The 24,211-nt window shown below is 39.9% G+C and overlaps 1 protein-coding gene across 4 annotated transcripts in view; it reads left to right on the forward strand.

Moving 5' to 3' along the window:
* The first annotated feature begins 19,213 nt into the window (after positions 1-19,213).
* LOC101743884 (collagen alpha chain CG42342) overlaps positions 19,214-24,211 on the forward strand; it is a 380,399-nt gene continuing 375,401 nt past the window's right edge. For 3 of the 4 annotated variants that reach the window (XM_062669202.1, XM_062669207.1, XM_062669208.1), the window contains exon 1: positions 19,214-19,735. In XM_062669202.1, the coding sequence (XP_062525186.1) occupies positions 19,480-19,735 (256 nt within the window). In that variant the 5' untranslated portion in view covers positions 19,214-19,479. The remainder of the gene's footprint in view (positions 19,736-24,211) is intronic. The other variant, XM_062669204.1, reaches the window with a different exon arrangement.

A 24,211-nucleotide genomic window follows, 5' to 3' on the forward strand; every position in this document is an offset into this window, starting at 1 on the left:
GGCAGAAATAGGCAGGGTGGTGGTACCTACCCGCGCGGACTCTCAAGAGGTCCTACCACCAGTAAGAACTGCAAACTACTACACACTGCAAACTGGACTGCATGACTGTTTCGCAGCTGAAATATGCAGGACGATGGTAACTACTCGCATAAGCTCACAATAGGCTTCCAGTAATTCTGTAAATCAATAAAATTTGTGCTTTTCATGCTTTACGTTCGTGTTCCCTTATCGTGAAAGTTGCACTTTCCCTTATCGTGAAAGTTATTAGTGCACGCGTCGCCTTATACGAGCATTCGAATGGTATATGATCATTCTCAAACCCGCGACCTTTTTAATAACAAGAATGTATAAAGCCACAAAGCCTATAAAGCAAGTGCTGAAATCATAACAGAACCGATGCTAAATTTTACTACAAATAAGCACTCGATCGGGCTCATTACGCTCGGTAAGCCGAGTTTCTTACAAAATAAAAGTAAAAATCTGAAGAGTTCACATCGCACGAGGCAATAAGACAAGCCCGCCGGTCTGACTCATGAGCTAACCGCGATATAATATATAAACGATGGATATGGAATTTTAAATAATTAAAAATATTATAATTTATATTTTAACGATCATCTATGGCTCTAGGATGTTGTAATTTTTTCGAAATGCGACATCCAAAATCATAAATATTCAGAACTTATTGGTTGTGACAATCTAAGACTTAAGTTGTATTTTATGTTAATGATATCACGATTTGTCGTAATATTGTCCAAAACTTACGGCGGCTACAACTTATATTAATATCTTTTTTTTATTGCTTTGATGTGAGCTCATAGCCCTCCGGGTGTTAAGTGGTTACTGGAGCCCATAGACATCTACAAAGTAAATGTGTCACCCACCTTGAGATATAAGTTCTAAGGTCTCAGTATAAGTTACAACAGCTTTTCAAACCGAAACAAACACAAGAGGTCCTACCACGAGTAATTACGCAAATTATAATTTTGCGGGTTTGATTTTTGAAGTGAAACTTCTTTATCGGCGTTGGAAAAAAATTTACCGTCACATTTTTCGGTTACGCGTCACATTTTTCCGTTACGCGCCATCTTTTTCTTCACCATTCATTGTTGCCGTACACAAGTGAAGGTGCCTCTTTACTCGGTAACAATAATTATAAAATACCGATGATTTTAAGTGGAGATTTTAATGTAAATTTTGCATCGGAAAATTCTTTGAAGCTAGTTGAATTTCTGAAAGATAAATTGAATTTATCCATGAAAAACAGTCCTCAAACGTCAACAACAAGATCTGGCACTACAATTGATGGAGTTTTTACTCGGTCACTAAATTTCGTGGAATGTAAACCATATATTTCATATTTCAGTTACCATAAGCCATTAATTACAAAAATATATAATGACAATGACAATGATAGTAATAATTCTATTACAATTAATGAAATGCTGTAATAATCTTAGTAGCAAAAAGGTAAAGTGAAATAATTGTATTATTTGTATTCATGTCTATGATAATAAAATCCTTTTGTTTAAACTTTATCTAATTTAACTTTATTTAACCAATTTCTAGAAAGTTGCATGTAGATCATTTTTCGAAAAATAAGGCCATAAACAAGTTTCACTTCTTACGTGTGTACACTAGTACACGCACACATTTTTTTTTTATTACACGATGTTATTCCTTCACCGTGGAAGTCAATTGTGAACATTTGTTAAGTACGTATTTCATTAGAAAAATTGGTACCCGCATGCGGGATTCGAACACCGTTGCATTGCTAAATACGAATGCAGCGGATGTCTTCTTATCCTTTAGGCCACGACGACTACAAATTTTTCAAATCGAACCAGTAGTTCCTGAGAGTATCGCGTTCAATCAAACAAAAATAACAAAGTCTTCAGCTTTATAAGACTATTCGTAGAGTACATTAGCATCAAATATGCGATGTTTTTAATTGAACTTCAATTAAGTTTACCCAATTCTTGTTTGATATTTTTGACAAATTTTAAACTTTAAACGGCTCTCCTGTAAAGTTACAAAAATGTCGCTTAAACGCTTAAGCTTTTTACCCGTCGATATTATAATTATAATTAGGTAGCCCTGGTTCTTTTAAATAAATATCTCACTCGTTATTCTGTCTATAGTGAATTATTGTTGCCCGCTGTATTCTTGTGTGTCATCCCATACGCGTAGAAGTAAGAGAGCGAGTGTGTCGGAGTTTTATCAGCAGTTTATTGAGCGCACCGGCCGCAGTCTTAATGAATAAACCGCACTGCCTTCTAACAGCTCACGAAAAGTTTATTAATCCAGCCAACAAGTGTAAACTTGTACTGATTGTGTGTTGTAGATATGTGTTAATATTCGTAAGGAAACAAAGTCTGTAGTAGACAAAGCAAAAGTAAATTTTTTACTAATGGTAGGACCACTTGTTAGTCCGCACGGGTAGACCACCACCCTGCCTATTTCTGCCGTGAGGCTGTAATGCGTTTCGGTTTGAAGGGTGGGGCAGCCGTTACAACTATACTTGAGACCTTACAACTTATATCTCAGGGTGGTTGGCGCATTTGCGTTGTGGATGTCTATGGGCTCCAGTAACCACTTAACACCAGGTGGGCTGTGAGCTCGTTCATCCATCTAAGCAATAAAAAATCCTCTGTTGGCTAATAGTGGGGTCGTATAGCTGAACTGTACCTCGCTTCTGGGGAGGATCCCATTTTCATGTGACTCTCAAGGTAACAGATAATAAGATCGTACTATTAAATAAAGCCCGGCACCGACGTAGACAGATCTTGAGTGGACATTTAAAATGATAAAACAGTGTCATTATTTTTGAAATTATACTTCTTTAGGCGCTTTATGAAAAATTGATGAGAGTGAAATTTTACGATGCGCGCGCACCGTGACACAAAATTAACAGAAATGTCCGCAGGTAGTCGTGACACCGGAGTCGGACTCCGGCCGTCGCGCAACCCCACCGCCGCGTCCCAAGCCCGCACCCGCGCAAAAAACCGTCGTCCCGCCCCCGCTGATTCTCCAGGAGAAGTCAGCATGGAACCGCGTCTCCCAGGCCCTTCAGGCAAACAAAATAAATTATACCCATGCGCGTAACGTCGCGCATGGGATTCAAATAAAGGTCGCAACGCCGGGCGACCATAGGGCTCTATCCGCGTACCTCCGAAAGGAGAACATAGGTTTCCATACCTATGCTCTTCAGGAGGACCGCGAGCTCCGCGTAGTAATACGCGGAGTTCCGAAGGAACTCGACATACAGTACGTCAAGGAGGATCTGACCGCTCAGTCCCTCCCGATAGTAAGTGTGCACCGGATGCACAACGGACGCGACAAAAAACCATATAACATGGTTCTAGTCGCTCTAGAACCAACCCCGGAGGCCAAGAAAAAGATCGCATGTCTCGCGACAGTATGTGGCCTATCCGGGGTTACCATTGAAGCCCCCCATAGACGTGGCACTCCCGGACAGTGCCACAGATGCCAACTCTATGGCCACTCGGCTCGGAATTGCCACGCGCGCCCCCGCTGCGTGAAGTGCCTCGGCGATCACGCCACGTTAGATTGCTCGCGAGTTAGGGAAACCGCGACCGAACCTCCAAGCTGTGTCCTATGCCTTAAGCAAGGGCACCCCGCGAATTACCGTGGATGTCCTAGGGCTCCGCGAAAACGTCCGACCCACCCAGCCCCCCGTACCGTCGGCCCAAAGACTTCGGTGCCTTCAGCACCGAAACCCGCCTTCGTACCGGCTGCGGTTCCCACCGTCTCGGCGTGGAATAAACCGCTGCCGTATACGAGGTCGGGAACACAAACCGCACCCCAGCCCCCGCTCGCGACACGTCCCGCGCCGCAGCCCCTGCTCGCACCTCCCCCCGCGCCCGCGTACCGTCCCCCGCAACCCTCAGCCGTCAACGACTTCACGCTCGTGCGCGACTTCGTCACGGCGGTCAACTTCGACCGTCTGCGATCGTTCGCAGACGCGATGCGAAGGGCGGTAAACCCCGAACAACGGCTCGCGGCCGCGTTCGAATACATGGACGTTTACGAGTCCGTGGCCCGTACTTTCTAAAATCACCGGTAATTAATGCCGCAAAACGCTAGAGAGAAACCATATTCCCTTACGTTAGCATTCTACAATGCTAACGGACTCGCGCGACAACGCGATCAAATTTACGAATTCCTCCGCGACAATCTTGTAGATATTCTGCTAGTGCAGGAGACCTGCCTGAAGCCCTCGCGTCGTGACCCGAAAGTCGCGAATTACGTCATGGTTAGGAATGACAGACTCACCGCCTCCAAAGGCGGGACTGCCATTTACTATAGGCGGGCCCTGCACGTTGTCCCTCTCGATACCCCCTCGCTCTCACATATCGAGGCGTCAGTGTGCCGTATCTCGCTGACGGGACACCAGCCGATCGTAATCGCATCCGTTTATCTCCCCCCGGACAAGCCCCTTCTGAGCAGTGACATCGAGTCACTGTTCGGCATGGGAGACTCCGTCATCCTGGCAGGCGATTTAAATTGCCACCACACTAGGTGGAACTGCCACAGTTCAAACATAAACGGTAGGCGTCTCGACGCGTTTATAGACGACCTTACCTTCGAAGTAGTCGGTCCCCCAACTCCAACATGTTATCCGTATAACATCGCGCTCCGTCCGAGCACTATAGACCTGGCACTGCTGAGGAACGTAACTCTGCGCTTACGTTCCATCGAAGCAATGTCAGAGCTCGACTCAGACCACCGACCTGTCGTTATGCAGCTCGGTCGCCCCCACAACCCAGTCACAGCTACGAGGACCATGGTGGACTGGAAGAAGCTGGGCAAATGCTTAGCCGATGCCGCTCCACCAATCCTCCCCTGCGGCCCGGATTCAACTCCATCCCCCGAGGACACAGTCGAATCCATAAACATCATCACGGATCACATCTCTTCCGCGATCATAAGATCCTCAAAAGAAGTCGATGTGGAGGATAGCTTTCACCGCATCAGACTGTCCCCCGAACTGAGGAACCTCCTAAGAGTTAGAAACGCGGCAATCCGGGCCTACGATCAACTTCCCACGCACTCAAACCGGATTCGGATGCGTCGACTACAGGGGGATGTAAAATCTCGCCTAAGCGACGCCCGAAATGAGAATTGGGATAGTTACTTAGAAGGACTCGCGCCCTCTCATCAAGCATACTGGCGACTAGCAAGGACTCTCAAGTCCGAAACTACCGCTACTATGCCTCCTCTCGTACGCCCTTCAGGCCAACCACAGGCTTTCGATGACGATGACAAGGCAGAGTTGCTGGCCGATGCACTACAAGAGCAGTGCACCACCAGCACTCAATACGCGGACCCCGAACACTCCGAGGCAGTCGACAGGGAGGTCGAGCGCAGAGCTTCCCTGCCACCCTCGGACGCGTTACCCCCCATTACCTCTGACGAAGTTAGAGAAGTAATAGATAACCTTCAACCTAAGAAGGCACCCGGCTCCGACGGCATCCGCAACCGCGCGTTAAAACTCTTACCAGTCCAACTGATAACAATGTTGGCTACCATCTTAAATGCCGCTATGACGCACTGCATCTTTCCGGCGGTGTGGAAAGAAGCGGACGTTATCGGTATACACAAGCCGGGCAAACCGAATAATGAAACCGCTAGTTACCGTCCGATTAGTCTCCTCCCAGCGATAGGCAAAATTTACGAACGACTCCTTCGGAAACGCCTCTGGGACTTCGTTACCGCGAATAAAATTCTAATAGACGAGCAGTTTAGATTCCGCGCCAAACACTCGTGCGTACAACAAGTGCACCGCCTCACGGAGCACATCTTAATAGGGCTAAATAGGCGTAAACAAATCCCGACCGGCGCCCTCTTCTTCGACATCGCGAAGGCGTTCGACAAAGTCTGGCACAACGGTTTAATTTACAAACTGTACAACATGGGAGTGCCAGACAGACTCGTGCTCATCATACGAGACTTCTTGTTGAACCGTTCGTTTCGATATCGAGTAGAGGGAACTCGTTCTCGTCCCCGTCATCTTACTGCCGGAGTCCCGCAAGGCTCCGCACTCTCCCCGTTACTATTTAGTTTGTATATCAACGATATACCCCGGTCTCCGGAGACCCATCTAGCGCTCTTCGCCGATGACACGGCTATCTACTACTCGTGTAGGAAGATGTCGTTGCTTCATCGGCGACTCCAGACCGCAGTAACCACCATGGGACAGTGGTTCCGGAAGTGGCGAATTGACATCAACCCCACGAAAAGCACAGCGGTGCTATTCAAAAGGGGTCGCCCTCCGAATACCACTTCGAGCACCCCACTCCCCAATAGGCGCGTAAACACCTCCGCCGTTAGCCCCATCACTCTCTTTGACCAGCCCATACCGTGGGCCTCGAAGGTCAAATACCTAGGCGTCACCCTCGACAGAGGGATGACATTCCGTCCCCACGTAAAAACGGTACGCGATCGCGCCGCGTTTATACTAGGACGACTCTACCCAATGCTTTGTAGACGAAGCAAACTGTCCCTCCGTAACAAGGTAACCCTCTACAAAACTTGCATACGCCCCGTCATGACGTATGCAAGCGTAGTGTTCGCTCACGCGGCCCGCACCAATTTGAAACCCCTTCAGGTTATACAATCCCGATTCTGCAGGATAGCCGTCGGAGCACCATGGTTCCAGAGGAACGTGGACCTCCACGATGACCTGGAGCTCGACCCCGTCAGTAAGTACCTACAGTCGGCATCGCTGCGCCACTTTGAGAAGGCGGCACGACATGAGAACCCTCTTGTCGTGGCCGCCGGAAACTACATACCCGATCCTGTAGACCGTTTGGTAAACCGTCGACGTCGCCCAAAGCACGTCATCACGGATCCTCCTGATCCATTAACGGTGCTTTTAGGCAATACAAGCACCGGTCACCGTCCTCGCCGAACCCGTCGCTTGCGACGAAGGGCTCGACGAGCGAATTAACCCACAGACACAGCCCACTGAGTTTCTCGCCGGATCTTCTCAGTGGGTCGCGCTTCCGATCCGGTGGTAGATTCTGCGAAGCACTGCTCTTGCTAGGGCGGTGTTAGCAATTCTCCGGTTTGAGCCCCGCGAGCTCACCTACACAAGCTAGGGTACGCTGAAATAGCCTCTCAAGGCTATCAGCATAGGTAGGAAAAAAAAAAAAAAACAGAAATGAAGTTGCCCACTAAATCGCTCATTACAATACGACCGACGTAACTTGGCGAGTCTGAATATAGCCGCAGGTGAACTTTCGCGCATGTACACTCGTAAAAAAATGTGTTATTAGCATTCATTTTCTAGTAATATAAATGACAAAATTATTATTTAATATAATTCATACTAAATATTATTAAATTACAATATATATAACGTTAAATATTTATTATTAATTATTTAAAATAAATACAAAATTAATAATAAAAATATACTAGTATAACTTCTTACGCGCGTACATAAGTACACGCATCCTTTTTTTGACGACCTTACAATACAATAGCAACAGCTCAATCTCACGTGAACTCCACTTGTTTTTTGTAAAAAGAATATGTAATTCGGAAATTGGTAAGTCACCATTGGCTTGGTTAATTTGATAAAATAGTGCAAAATACTATGAGATTTTTATCTTCAAAACGTTGGTATAACTTGAATATAAACGACAAAGGGAAGATCGTCCACTGAGCTGATATTATTTATCGGTAGACTAACTAATCTTGTATTTCTGCAAGCTTATCTGGTCAATGTCGTTAGCATGATTCAAGTTCTAAGATGACTACTAAATAGTAGTAGTAAAAACTTTATTTTTGCACATTTGTACTATTTAAATAAATAGTACAAATGTGCAAAAATAAAGTTTTTATAACTTGTTTTAAATGAAAAAGATCTTCGTCAATTTGTGGGCTACGTCAGTTCTTCGAGGACCCTTCGGTATATACATAGAAAATCCGAATGTAATTTTCTGAATGAATTACAAAGTACCCCCGGGGACTACCTTCTTAAATACTTAAACAGGCTAATGATACGAAAAATAGGGATATTTTATATTAAAATCCATCTCTGAATATTTATAAAGTTTCCCATTTCGAAGATCCGAATTAAGAGGTTCCGTTGGAGGACAGGATGCGCCGCATATTAATTTTGTTTAATGGCTTCTTGTCTTGTGAATAAATTGTGTTTGTAAATATGGTTTTTTTTTGTTTTGTCGCTATTTTACTGGTGGTAGGACCTCTTGTGAGTACGCATGGGTAGGTACCACCGTCCCTGCCTATTTCTGCCGTGAAGCAGTAATGCGTTTCGGTTTGAAGGGTGGGGCAGCCGCTGTAACTATACTGAGATCTTAGAACTTGTATCATCCGTCGTATATGTCCATGGGCTCCAATAACCACTTAACACCAAGTGGGCTGTAAGCCCGTCCACCCACCTAAGCAATAAAAAAAAAACTTCCTCAGTAAGCCTATCCGTAAGCCTGTCCGTATTTGACGTTAATATTAATAGTAGTTCAATTTAGCTGACATTATGCCATCTCCTAAATAGTATTTTTTAGATGGGTCAATCAGGATGGCACTCAAGGATTATTTTTTTAAATGTTCGTGTTCTATTGCCACCAATGTTTTAGGATTCCAAATCTAACGTAAAAACAATGATTCTAAGTGAATACATTTCTAAATCATGATAACTTACTTAACATTTATGACGCTACTGCGAAAATACAGAAAATGTGATATTATACAAGACATGTAAATCATAGAACCAAAAATATATGATGTCAAAGAAACACCAAAAGAAGAAACAGAAAAACTCCCTACCTATGGTACGTTACAATAGACGCATATACGGAGGTAACTGAAGTCAGGCATTCGGTCGTATAACTCAGGCCAAATCCTTTTGCACCATGGTAAGAGGACATGCTGCACGGATCTCACATAATGTGAGATAAGGACAAGAAAAAGACGAAGGAATATCATAGTTTAATGAAAACCAATCCTGCAATTAATTTGCATAATTATTAGCGGCTTGTATTGACAAGCGACACGGGTCGCTAATACCGAATTGGAATTTCGGACATTTGAACAGATTTGAGGTTTGGTCAGCGCTCAATATAATGCGTTTGGGACTTCGACCTCAAGTACCAAAGTATCTTTATTTAATCTACCTAAATAAATACTTTGTTAATTTAACATTTTATAACCAGAAGCGGAAATAAGCAAGAAATAATAATTAGCTTTACGGAAATTCTAAAACCTTGAAATTAGGTTATTACCGCCATAGTGAGAGCGGTGTAAGACTGAACGCGGAACCGCATAGCCATCCGGTAATCCGGAGCACTCAGCCAAATGAATCTCATTTGTGAAGGAGACGAGATATTTGAACTTCTACATAGGGTATAAGCAGTAACGTAACTTGAAAATAGCCTTCGTAGAGCCTTTCAAATTGATGGTCTACTTACACGACATTGAATCAATTGAACAATAACCTATGCAACCTAAATGAAAAGGGATATCAATCCCTGTGATAATTGTGAAAATAATTCAAGCAATCATTGTTGAATGATTTTCACAATTAATAAAATAAATAATTAATAAAATAATGTAGATAAAAAGATCGGTTGTCTGTAAAGTCGGCTTACTGACGATAGGTGAACGTGACAACGTCATAAGAAAATACTGATGGAATTGTTTCATCTTTCAAAAGAAAATTTTAATTTTATTTGTTTGATAGATATTTTGTATGGATAATTGACACCATATTCACTTTTCACTGAACTTCATACTTGACAAAAACATGTAAATATATTATTGTATAGCAGCTGTCTACGCGGATGCATCGCTCACTCAAGTAGGAGAGAGACAGATATCGAACGCTGCCGAACCCGGAGGCCGATTGTGCCTCTTTGTCGCTCGTTGCGCGCTCTCGCTTGCACTTCAAGCCTCAAATGGAACGCCTCAGAGCGAGATAACGCCGCATGAGTCATGTTTTTTCGTGCGTACAGCCGGCTCCATCGAATTATAAGACGTTGTCACGTCAAAAATATTGTTTTCCAAAACCTATTTACTGGTTGAGTTTGAATACGTTGAGTCCTTTTTCATTAAGTTAAATAATAAGTAGAAAGCACCAATTGACACCACAATACGAATCAAGTCGACATTTTTGATTTAAAAAAAGAAAATGATTTCCCCTTTTTGGCCCACAAGCATACGGCTTACCTAATGATGAGCGATTTCCGTCGCTTAGACGGACGTCAGCAACGCTAGGGGCAGAGCCAAGCCGCTCTGCCTACCGCCGAGTACTCTCCATAAACCTTGTTAAAACTAGTCATAGCGCTCGGGAACAAGGACTAAGTTTTAATGTATTGCAATTTGCATTAGAATATTTACAGACATTGTTATACTACCACTTAGAAAAAAATGTGTGTGTGTGTGTGCAAGTCACACAGGTAGAAGTGAGCAGCCTCGCCCTGGGGGAACCGCCTGCATGATCAGGGTTTCTCGACGCCAGGTAGATATGATTTAGTGAGAGAAATACGAGAACGTCTATAAACTGTATAGCATCTCGTCACTGCAATTCAGGAATTGTTGAATTTACGTGCAGTGACATCTGTTGATAACAAACTATATGGAAATAACACAAACATGGCGCGTAACGGAAGAAATTAAGATGGCGCGTAACCGAAAAACGTTACATACGTTCTTTCCTCACTACGTCGATAAATAAGTTTCACTTCAAAAACTTGTACGAAGTATGGGTTACATCAACGCTTAGAGCGTTTTAAATGTGTGCCTTTATTCTAGAGTACACGTGTTCGACACGGAACTCTCGTTTCGCATCGTAAGCGATAACAATCGAGTCCTTACTGTCTCTTTAGTGCATCGTGTTTAAAAGGCTGATATCCCATCGCCTTACCAATTTATTCACTAATTACACGATCGAGTGGCGCCTGGCGTCTCATAATAGCATTTTGATAGAATCACATTATTGTAATTAATTTATTGTTGCTCCGAGGACACTCGACGGAGATGCTCCGTATTGTGCTGTTGTAGGCTGTTGAACATTTAATAGAAAGATAAACTTAATAGGGCTCATTATATATATTATTATCTTCTACGAGTCACCTGTATGTCGTTATGGTACTGCAGTTAGCCTTGTTTTTTTTATTGCTTAGATTGCTGGACGAGCCCACAGCCCACCTGGTATTAAGTGGTTACTGGAGCCCATAGACATCTACAACGTAAATACGCCACCCACCTTGAGATATAAGGTCTCAATATAGTTACAACGGCTGCCCGACCCTTCAAACTGAAACGCATTACTGCTTCACGGCAGAAATGGGCAGGATGGTGGTACCCACCCGTGCGGACTCACAAGAGGTCCTGTCACCAGTAATTACGCAAATTAGAATTTTGCGGGTTTGATTGATTGCAAACATAGATGGACTGATGTCAAAGTGTCAATTGCAGCTAAGATGTCCTCCAGAAACATATGAATGACGACCTTTGAAAGAACGATAATCGAGATAAAGCTTGATTGTTAATTTTGTAAGTCCCAACTATAAAAGCGTTAAGAGACCAACTTTAGACATAAAAGATTCAAATGAGAGCACCACCAGTCTGTAGTCAGCAGACCGTTTCATGTCGTTAAAGTACTTTTTTTTGGTTGGTTTGCCGTTTGATCTGTGCGGGGGGTGCAATCAACCCTCGTGACGTCACGGGTTTTTGTCATGATTTAATTGAATTTCGCATCAGATCAATTCGATTGACTTTATTAAAACAAATAGAACGTCGTTACCTTGTGTCCTGCGTGAGCGCGGTATGTCCTGAATTGATTTTCCTGGATTTTGGATTTTTTTTCGGGTTTCGTCATATCTATCAGGACTTTATATTAACATTCTTTCACTTTAGACGTCAGAGTTAGTCGCATGAGATCATCAAGTGTAAATTATGATTTTTAATTATGCTTCGTTATTTGAGCTGGAAGACACATCTGCAAGCTGGTTTTTATGCTTTAGTTGGGCAAAAGATCTCACAACCTGGCTAAGGGAACATTAGAGCCCATAGTTATCAGAACTTGAATGTCGGTGTAGAAATGCTTAACGACGAAGGGAAACTTCTTCCACCGAGCGGGTGATATTGCTCGGAAGACAGACGGTTCGAATGTTGTTGTTCGGAACTTGTATAATATATATGTGAGCTTATATTGTAAATGTTGTAAGCGCGATTCAGGCATCTGTCAAATATCTTGTGTTCTGTGATGGTTATCGCCACAGTCGGCACCAGCAGACAGCCGCTTAAAACTGTCCTACTCTTCAAACTGAAACTTAATATTCATTAAGCCCACCCATCAGTAAACTATGGTTGTCGACGTATATGCTTCTGCCTATACTCCAGTGAATCTCTCAGTCCTCTTTTTTAACACCGACGGCAAGATTTGGCGCTATGAAGTTTCTAGGCTCACACATAGTCATAAATAAAGCAAAAAAAAAAAGTTGTGCGGTGTCGTGGGACACCGGATAGGAACGAAGTTCCTTATTATAAAAATGTTAATTTTGAGTTCTATTCAAGGGGAAAATAAAACTGGAGATTTCGCAACAACCCACGGTCATTCGGTAATGTGCGAACTTATTGTGGTACACTTCATTCAGGGTTGTTTGCATAAGAGTTAGTGCATTGCGCAAACGAACGCTCTGAGATCGTGGTCAATAAATAATAATAAAATATGTTATTTTTTGTACGCTATTACAAAGTTAAGTCGTACACTGTGTGCATTACTAATAAAAATCTTATGTCACGGACGTTTTTTCCCGGTTAGGGTACCCCTACGTATCGTTCCATAAGACACTTCGTTCCAAAAACTTTCCGAATTTGAAATTTTTGTTGTACTTTGATAAATCGGACCTGAGACGCGGTAGTCTGAACTAGATAGATTTAAACATTCCATAATAATATATATCCAGGGTTGTAAACGCATAGCGTAGGCATTTTAACAAAAAAATCCAGCCACTAACCTAGTTGATCCCTCTTCTTATCCAAAACTATAAATGGGCTGGTGGTCTCCAGTAAGAATCGTTATATGCGAACGTCTCAGCAGGGTGTCATTAAATAAATTTGATGTTCCTTTGCGAAGTTTCCATCACGAGTGTCTGGGGAGCTGAAGTAAAGTTTTAATAGTAGGAAGAATATTTAAAAGCTGGTTTGAACGAAAGCTTGTGAGTTTCGCGAATAATTGAATACCTCAGACAATTGGTCGTTTGTAGTAGTTACATTGACTTGCTTGAAATTAGGAGCTTAAAAGTTTTGCGTTTTTTTTTAATTATTATTATTATTATTATTAATACTTTATTTCAGTTTTTTTTTTTTTTTAAACCATAACATTTTGTTAGTAGTAATTACTTATATCTATGTTAGTGTTTGGCACCGCAGTAAAAAGTTTAGTTGCAAAGCAACAGAGCTGTCATTTATATTTTTATAATTTTTAAATTTTGTTTCTAATGTCAGAAGGAATAAACTGTCAGCCATGAAAGTCGCATCGTAATCATAATTTTATTTTATTGTAAAAATCTTCCTCCTAACAAATCCAAAGAAAATATAAATTATCTAAATAAGAAACCGTCCGCTACAGTTAGTGACTTAAAAAATCTAACACATAACTATCATTATATATATATACATTTTATACCATTACATTTTTTTATTTTATTTTTTCTCCTTCCAAGTGCCTACTGCAAAGGCTATTGATCAGCAGTCCCTCGATCTTGCTCGATATGATTCTCAAAAGACTGTTCCCACTGTCACGAACTCGACGCAATAACGATGCACTTCTCTTCCGCATTATTGCAAAGAAGTCATCGGTGTGAGATGTCGCAAACATTGTGGATGCACTACAAAAGCGCGGCAGTGACAACATCATCCTAAACGCATTATTATATTGAACGCGTAGGGCATTGTAAGCTCTCCGCGTGTATGTGGTCCACAGACTACTGGCGTAAAAATTCTGGCAATAAGCTTTAAAAATTGTAAGTTTGACATAGCTATCGCAACCAGTAAATCTGCGGGCCAGCATATTGCATCTTACTATCAACGCCCTACGCTCCCTATCTATATCACAATCATCCGTACCATCCTCTGTTACCCAGTGACCGAGGTACTTGAAGAGCTTGACTTGTGTAAGCGTTGCGCCCGCTAGCCAGATTGGAGGTACGTTCTCGTAAGTTTTGTTCTGCGCTTTGAACACTAGCAGTTCACTCTTCTTGGCATTGTACCTCAGCCCGTGGGACTCAGCATAGTTCTCACAAATTTTTAAAAGTTTCCTGAGTGCACTCATAGATGGGCTCAGCAATACCATATCGTCTGCTAAGTACGTATTTCGTTCGAAAAATTGGTACCTGCCTGCGAGATTTGAACACCGTTGCATCGTTGCATATGAATGCACTGTCTTATCCTTTAGGCCACGACGACTTATGTTATTATTTTTTTAATTTTTTTTTATTGCTTAGATGGGTGGACGAGCTCACAGCCCACCTGGTGTTAAGTGGTTACTGGAACCCATAGACATCCACAACGTAAATGCGCCACCCACCTTGAGATATAAGTTCTAAGGTCTCAAGTAAGTTACAAGTAAGTCAAGTAAGTAATAAACACAACAAGTAAACGGCTCTTATGTAGATACTGTAAGCATACAGGGTACAAAGGGTATTTCAAGCCGAAACCTAGCTATAGTTTCACCAATGAAGATCATGATATGAATGTCGAAAAAAATCTTAATAGTTTTTTGTTTTTTCATACATTTTTCTTTCAATAGTTTGACTGTGGTTTGATGTCAACCTTAAATTTATACTCGTACAACAAAAGTACTGTAGAGACCTTATAGATAGACTGGTTGTATGCTATATTTTTTAAGTGGCATTAAACATAAATAGTTTATTGTGATTCAAGTTTTAAATACTTTCTTAGAGGTAAGCCGGGTATACGAATACCTGCGATTTTTTTCTAGAGACGCATAACCGATTATTTTTATAGCATTTATGGGTAGGAGCACAAGTGGGGTCTACATATGGCTGTCCACACATTAATAAAACAATTTCATATTTTTTATTTACTTACGTTCTTTTCTGTTCGCCATTAAATGATAAGCTAAAAATATCAGAATTTTTATAATGAATAACACATATTCTGGATAGATAAAATTGATGAAAAACAAGTTGAGATCAATGCTACAACAGCCTGTCGAAAATAGCCCACCTGCTTTCTGAAGAATCATGTAAATGTAAAGTTGTGACTAGACTAGTCACTAGTTTATTGACCGCTATATATTATTGTAATAATTATAACAATGTCTTGTGAATGTACGTTTAGTTCTTAACATAATCAATTCAGAATTCAAGAAATTCTTTAGTAGAAACAAGCGCACTGGATTGTTCATTTACTGTGAACGGAACTGTAGAAGAAAGAATTCACAGGGGTGACTCGACCCGTGTACAAAAAGGGAGGAATTTTAATTTTACCCTTGTTAGATCTGTCACACCCCCACTTTGTTTTACAAATTCTCTGTTCTTGCTACATTTACCTACTACATTTGCTGTTAGTTTAGTTACTATTTGTATGTATTTTTGATGATGATTTAAATTCACTCTTTATGATTAATGATTAAAACCAATTTTATTCTAACTCTAGATGCTTAGGTATTAAATAGGTGATGTTCACAATCGATGGTGATTACTTACGATGAAGTGAGTCATCTGCTTGCCTGCGTGTGTCTGTTGCGTTTGTCTTACGCAATTTAGAATTTATGAAACACTTGGGCGATCGTTCATCAAGTGGGCCGCTCCTTGCTCGTAGAGTACCTTGATCGTTACCCTGAAAACAATTCGTACATTGTTCAATTTTTAGGACAATGTAGCCGTAATTTTGTGGATGACACTGCGAGTCTTATTATTTACTGGTATCCCTGTACCGCAGGACCGGGCTTAATTTTTGGAACAAAGTTTCTTATGGGACGATGCGGAGGGGTACTCTAACAGGGGAAAAACGTCCGTAACGTAAGATTTTTATTAGTAATGCAGACAGTGTACGACTTAACTTTGTAATAACGTACAAAAAATTACATATTTTTTTATCATTTCTTGACCACGATCTCAGAGCGTTCGTTTGCGCAATACACTAACTCTTATGCAAACAACCGTGAATGAAGTGTACCACAATAAGTTCGCACGTTGCCGAATGACCGTGGGTTGTTGGAAAGCCTCCAGTTTTATTTTCTTTATACCTCGAATATAACTTAAAATTAATATGTTTATAATAAGGAACTTCGTTTCTATCCGTGTCTCGCGACACACAACACATCTTATGTATTTGATATTGTAGGTAGACGAGCACATGGTCAGTCTGATGGTAAATAGCCACTGTCGCTCAAGAACGTCAATAATGTCAATAATGTCAAGAGCTGCCTACCGCCTTTAGAATGAGTAGCTCAATAGCACTTGACAGCAACTTTTGTAATTAAACCCACTTTTATATTAATCAATAGCTCTTTTGTTTATTCATAAGTAGCATTTATTTTACTTATTTCTGCAAATAATCAAAAAGCTAATCTATTTTTGGGAAATATTCAAGTTCCAAAAAGAAACAAATGAATTCTCAAACACACTTAATCATCAGCTTGGAATTTTATTTACTTCCAATTGACATACAATACCTTATTTATTTTAAGTTTATTTTAAGTTTATTTTATACAAAGGTTTGGGTATTTTATTTATCGATTGAGGAACTACGAAGTCTGCCGGGTCAGCTAGTTAGATATGTATTTTAATAACTAAAGATGTGAGCATTTATTACCTAAAATAAATAACAAAATGTTGTTTTAGGTATATCAAGACATAGTTCTCGTAATAGGTAAAATGTCAAGGTCCGGGCAGATAAAGGGTTCAAGGAAATATCTACGTTAAAGTAATTTATCAACGTAATGTAGACGTAGGGAAATCCTGGCTCACAGCTTGAGATCAGCAAGATTCAGCGGGGAGATGAAAGAAATCGGTGCCCTCAGCACGACGCCAACGCGTCGCGAAGGTTAACTTGGGTTTTTTAAAATCAGGGTACAGACTATAGAACAACTTTTTTTTTATTTATTTTTTATTTCTTAGATGAGTGAACGAGCTCACAGCCCACCTGGTGTTAAGTGGTTACTGGAGCCCATAGACATCCACAACGTAAATGCGCCACCCACCTTGAGTAATAAGTTCTAAGGTCTCAAGTATAGTTACAACTTTTACCCACCCTTCAAACCGAAACGCATTACTGCATCATGGCAGAAATAGGCAGGGCGGTGGAACCCACCTGCGCGGACTCAGGTCCTACCACCAGTAAAATGAAATTTATTATGAAGTATAATTATGTATGTATGAAGTTATAGTATAAAGTATAATTATGAAAGTTATTACCACCCAACTTTGTGCTTTCTTTGAATACGAGCAGTTCACATTCGAGAACATTAACAACAACAGAGCAAAGAACAAAGCCAAGCGGCTGCCTACCGAGGACTCTTTTTAAAGGACATTTGAAATAAGACATGTCATAACGCTCAGGCAAAAACTAGACTAGAGAAATTCATTATACAACCGGATGGCATGTAGGATAAACATTGCCTCGATAGACACTGCTGGCCTTCACTATTCTTTAAAAGCATTATCCTATATTTCTTGAACTTTAACAGTTAAAAGTTATGCTCCGGAACCCTCGGCATTAAAAATATTCGTAACTGGATTTTTATCTCGTTTCGCCCCCTAACATTAGTCTTGATGTAGAACAAGGGACACCCCAAAGCATCTTAATTGTAAGTCCAAATTCTAAACGCAATTTATACGCAATATACATGCAAATTCTATAGTTAATTCTCATTGTCAACTTGAATGGTGCCTCTAAACGTTACTCTGATTTATTAAGGACTTTATCTTTATTGTCTTTCGGTTTAAATTATAATGGTACTAGTAAGAACAGTAAATTGTGTTACTTTATAACCATGGTCAGATGATTGGCCTAGTAGAGATTCTCGTGCTATATATATCTAGTACGTAGACCAATTTTGACCTTGTAATTTCTAGCAATCAGTGTGTAAGATATACATGTTATATACCCGGTATTCATATATGTATGTATGTATGATAGTTAGTGAGAAATGTTGATAATGATGATAAGAAGGAAATATTTAGGTATCACTGACCTATTTGCGTTACGATATGCTGCACTTAATGCTCTCAGATTACTCATGGTTGGCCTGATCTATCATCGTAGTTGAAAATTTGGTGTCGCGCTTAACGATAATCAAGAATATAATCTAGATTGAAGCGCCGCAATCTGCCAAGTGCAAGTAGCAATAGTAACAGCACTCGAGTAGGATCAACGTACTCTAAAAAGGTTTTGGTATACTTCAGCACTAGCTGAGTTTTGTAGAGTTAGATTTAATTGAAACAGCACTAGCTATTAGGGCATCTTGTGGGTCCACATGGGTAGGTACCACCACTCCGCCTATTTCTGCCGTGAAGCAGTAATGCGTTTCGGTCTGAAGGGTGGGGTAGCCGTTGTAACTATACTGAGACCTTAGAACTTACATCTCAAGGTGGGTGGCGCATTTACATTGTAGATGTCTATGGGCTCCAGTAACCACTTAACACCAGGTGGGCTGTGAGCTCGTCCACCCACCTAAGCAATAAAAAAAATATCATGTTGTGAGGTCTATGGGCTCTGGTAATTACTTAACAACAGGTGTATTGTAGCGTGATTCTGCCGTACATGTAATAAAAAATGTCATGCTTAATTTTATCTACACAAGATCTAATACCGAAGAGCTGATGTTAATTTTAATAAATTTGTGGTTTCATTTTATTTTAGCTGAAATTCTAGCACACATTATAAGATGATAAATTAAATAATAAATAAACAGCAAATTTAAAATACCGACAATTTAAAATCCAATGACAAATAACACCCAAACAGACGTAGTTCTGAAAAGATATGAACAAAATACATAATCCAAACAAACATAAGCCCACATCCTTATTAACCTAACTAAAAATCCGGCAACTGATCTTAAACCAATGCATCCGTATATTAACGCAACAATGTGCCACGTCCATCAAAGTTTGGAAGGGTACTACGACGGGTAATCGACGCAACTAGAAGGGCATTAACGCTGGACAAGCCACTTCCTTTTCCCGAGGGAGCCATCGGGGACCGTCAGTCAGGACTACTCATATCGCACGAGTTACCGGGCTAACACGCGTTTGTAATCCGAATTATGAAAAATCATTTTGATAATTGAATAATTGTCAAAATTCTCGTTGCCATAATCGCGACATATAACCCCACATTCGGCTTAATAAAACCCAAATTGTAGAAATCGCGATCGTGCATTGGGAAAATCTTCTATATTTTTGGTTTTTCCGATAATGGATTGGTGTTTGATTGGCTAAAATTAAACCAAACATGGCGAATCCAAAGAGACAGGAAGGTCGCGAGGAGAATGTGTTAAATAAAGTGGTTCTGTGGTGCTGTTGTGGGTTCTTCTTTGTTCTGTGTGGATACGGTTTGTATAGGCAGCACTGTTTGGAGCAGCGAGTGATAGCGCTTGAGGAGAAATTGAAAGATTTGGAGAGGACAGTTCAACAACCGATAGTGTCGAAAAAGGAGTCGGAGCTGTTGCGGAGGGAGAAGAGAGACGCCGAATGTAATTGTCCAGCAGGTTAGTAGGTAGCATTTTTAAACAAAATTCGTGTATTTGTCAAATTTCAGGTGCCTAGTAGATTTGCAATTCGTGTCTGATTGAAAAATAAAATATTACACCCAAAATACAAATAAAACATTTAGCCATAAGGTCTGACAAGAATATTTTGGGCTTTAAAAATGTTAACACCATCGCGCTAAGTGCCCTAATTAATATTTAGTAATCATCTATTTGTGAAAAACCATAAAATTAAAATCCAGGAGATTTCCTTATGTGTAAATATTGAATTTAACCTGTCTTGCAAACATTTGCCTTTGTAAGCATGAAAGCAGAATTTTTTTCTCTTCTGGATATAAATTTATTTAACAATCCAATAAAAAGAGGACCGTTTCATATTTAAGTCTCCTCTCCACAAAGCATCAACGGCGGCGCATCATCAGCCTAACAAAGAACCATTTCACAATATCCGGCGTTCAACTCAATTGGGGCACATTTTTGACATACCAAAATGATCCTTATGAGTTTAAGAATAAGGACGATATTATATTCAGGACTTAGATATATTCCGATGGTAGGGACAAATTTGTAATGTCTATTGTAGTGCCTATTATTCGTAATAGTCCAATAAGACATATTGAATGCGTTCTTTCAGTGCTACAAATCAAGCGTTTAATTTTTTTATTACCACAGATATACGTATCGCTTCGCGGTAAAAAAAAATTAGGACAGTGGTCGTTATTTATACCAGTTCTTATATCTTACAGCCTCATTGCACAATTATTTCCACCCAAAGATCATATAAGGAGCGAAGACAGCGTTAAATTTCCTTCAACCCCAATTTAATCGCTTCAAAGAATCAATTTAGACGATTCACAGGTCACCCTCCACCAAGTTTGATGAATTCCCTTCAGAACAATGGTCTACGTGAAAGTTTTCTTTGAAAAAAGAATCGTGAATGCCTCCAGCTAATTACTTGCAAGGAGAAGTGCCAAATAAAGGGTTGATTGTTCCAAGTTTTAGCTTCGGATTCCGTAGACTTATCCGTGAGGCCGTCTAGTGGATTTAAATGAGATAACTGATTTAAGACAGAATTACAGTTTGGGGAAAATACAATAGATAAGTCAGTACAGTTGATAGCTAAGAGCCGCAAAACCGTCAACAAAACGATGGTTTGACTTCTGTAAGATATTAAAACAACAAAATTTGTGGAAATATAAGAAGCGGCGAATAGAATGTAATTTGGTTTTATTTAAAACAATATGCTTGGGTTTCTTGTTATGTTATTAATATGTCGAGAGTTCATGGAATAAAGGATGTTGTGGATTCACCATAAAACGATGAACTCACAGAGTATGCCTGTTCAAAACGATAATTAATTATAATCAAATTACATACTTTGAAATTTGAATTACATACATACAGCATACAGCTGACCTGATGTTGAGTAATTACTGTCGCCCATGGACTTCAGCAATGCCAGGGGCAGAGCCAAGCCGCTGCCTACCGCTAAAAGCCTAAGTCTATAGCTATTCCAAATTCGCACGGTCGGGCTAATAGCATATTATGTCTAACATTGGACCATAACATATTATTATGTAATAAAATATGTAAATAGGCTGTTAATTTATATAATTTTAACTAACAACAAAGGTACATCTTAAATGAACATTCCTTTGAAATTATGTTTATTTTTTCGCTCCTTGTAGTTTGTAAATTACACCAAACTGGTTCCTTTTTGTTTGTGACTATCCAAACTACCTTCATTTAACGTTCAACAAACAGTGTACAAAAAGGTCTTCTCATAATTTCTCGATTAGTATTCAAATTAGGATACTTTTAATGCGTAAAACAGTGCAATTAAATATGAACCGGAAAAATTATCCGGTTAATAAAATCAGAACAATGAGAGAACCGGATGAAAGAAGCTCTTTCGACCGGGTGAAATTCAAATGAGAATCCCGAAATATTAAACAAAATTCTTTAATATTTCGTATTTCTCTTCAAAGCGTTAATATTTCAAGTGTTCCATTTACTACCTCTGTACTACCATTACTGTAGCACCAATAATGTTTTTTTTTTCTTTCATGAGAGCACGTGAACACCCTTGACCTTACATGTAAATCTGTGTGGGCTGACAATTATATCTTAAATTATACTTTAAATTCACACTGAGATGCCGATAAACCGATTGATTACCAATTAGTATGAAGCGGATTGTGAGCTCATTTAGAGCAATAAAAAATAGCATCGTGACGTCTAACAGCAAGAGAACGGTGAGATTGCCTAGTAAAAGAATTTTATTGTACGTATTGACATGGTTATTGACCGTCAGTTGAACTCAACCCAAGAATAATAACATCTAATGATATGACGACGCTGATATATTTACGATTCCGACTAATGTACAGCGACAAATGAATCTCGAATGCTAAGACATAAATATGTCTTTCACCCAAACAATATTGGGGTGAGTTCAACTTGTGTGAGTCACAGTTGAGTGAGTATTTCATTTAAATTCATAAAATAGATTTCGATCTGCTGATATTTGAACCGTACCACCACTAACTGATTTCGTTACGTCATAATGTAGATACGCTTGGTGTTTCCTGAGCTTTGTGAAATGTTTTTACCATCGCACCTTCATTTAACCACAGTGCGTTACCACGGTTTGAACCATACCACCTATACACGGTATTTCCTTAGCGCTATGGCTTGTCCTTCTTCAAACGTCGCTTGCGGAGAATATTAACAGTAGATAGCGGCTTGGCTCTGCCCCTGGCATTGCTGACGTCCATGGGCGACCACTCAACATCAAGTGGGCTGTGTGCTCGGGCAGACGCTATGGACAGTAACAAAAAACAGGCAGGCATAATTATTGAAAGTTAGCAGTAATCTATGTTTAATCTATATCAAAATAAGAATAAAAAGTAAAAAAAAATAAGACTTGACCTAAAAGTCTTAGTTACCAGGCCATAAAATCCCTTAGAATCTATTTGGCCCATTGGATGTCAAATAATATATTATTTATCTGTAGGCGCCGTTACAACCATTCGGTCTCACCTTGTACTGTTTCATCACTACAAATAGCCTCATTAGTAATTTCAGTACTCAAGTGATGCGTTGACACTTCTTACGTTGTTCGTGGATTCGCAAATACTTCTTCGATTCTTCATAATTTATTCCATTGGCGAATAATAACGCAGCGACAAAAAAAACAATCAAATCTTAATAATAGTTTTTTGTAACCTGTTACCACCTTTACTGGTGGTAGGACATCTTGTGAGTCCGCGCGGGTAGGTACTACCACCCTGCCTATTTCTGCCGTGAAGCAGTAATGCGTTTAAGGTGGGCTGTCAGCTCGTCCACCCATCTAAGCACAAAAAAAACCTTTTATAATTACAACAAAGTACTGCTTTTGAAAAGAGTATCTAGCTTCAGATCTCATTGTGACCGTTCTTATGAATCTGCCATTTGATGGTTAGGTTCATGATTCAAGCGGTCGTGATAGTAGATACAAATAAAATAGAATGTTAATTTTTTTTTTTAAATAATGGAATTAATCACAAGCAAAAGAAGAAAATTAACTGATAAAACATATTCGCACACTTCCGTGAAAAATGAAGTCAATTATGAAAATAATTTCTTAAAGTAAATCAATAACAAAAAGCTCTCGTTCTATACGCACAACGACCTTAGCACGGTACTAACTTTCTGTATCACCGATAACAAATTTCAACAAAAGCGCTGCGTTGTGCTCCGCCAGTGGACCAGCACCTTACCTTCCCAACTGGGTAACAACTGTCAAACGCAGAAACACGTATGTGAAAATATTACATTAAAAATCTTAACGCGAGCAACATTGAATCTTAACTCTATTGAAATAAGAACCTTTTCTATCGCAAAACGAATTTACATTTCTCACTTAGAACGTGTCCCGCGGAATTTCTATATTTCATTCGAGGCAACATGCATTGGTTTTCTTTTAAAGAGAATTTTGTTTTTTATCCGATTTTAGATTCTAAAGCTTAAGACAAAAGAGGTGAAATTTCTGTGAAGTGATAAAGAAAATGAGTTCCACATATTTATTTGAAAAATGAACAACAATTTGTAGAATTTTAAAACGTTTAAGTCTTTAGATTTAAAATTCGAATCATAAATGTGCAATTTATACTTTCACTGCTTAATAAAGTTTGTAGGTTAGATAACGAAGTATTTTTCATTTCTTTTGTGATTATTGTATGGTGAACTTGCCGATCTGTGGTTACGGGACTTCGTAGATATTGCAATGTGTATACAGATTTAGAGCTTTAGATACGAGGTTAAAATCTCAATTGTATTATAACTATATAATGGCTAGAATGTTCTTCTGTGAAAACAATTCAAATAAATTGAAAGATGGGATAATCGTTATCAATTGGAACTTCGACCTCTTGTCTCAAGGTGCGTGCCAGTCACGTTTCTGTGCTCCACCGATCTTTTTTTTTTCTACCTATG

The sequence above is a fragment of the Bombyx mori genome, chromosome 6 (assembly GCF_030269925.1).
Source record: "Bombyx mori chromosome 6, ASM3026992v2".
Taxonomy (NCBI): domain Eukaryota; kingdom Metazoa; phylum Arthropoda; class Insecta; order Lepidoptera; family Bombycidae; genus Bombyx; species Bombyx mori.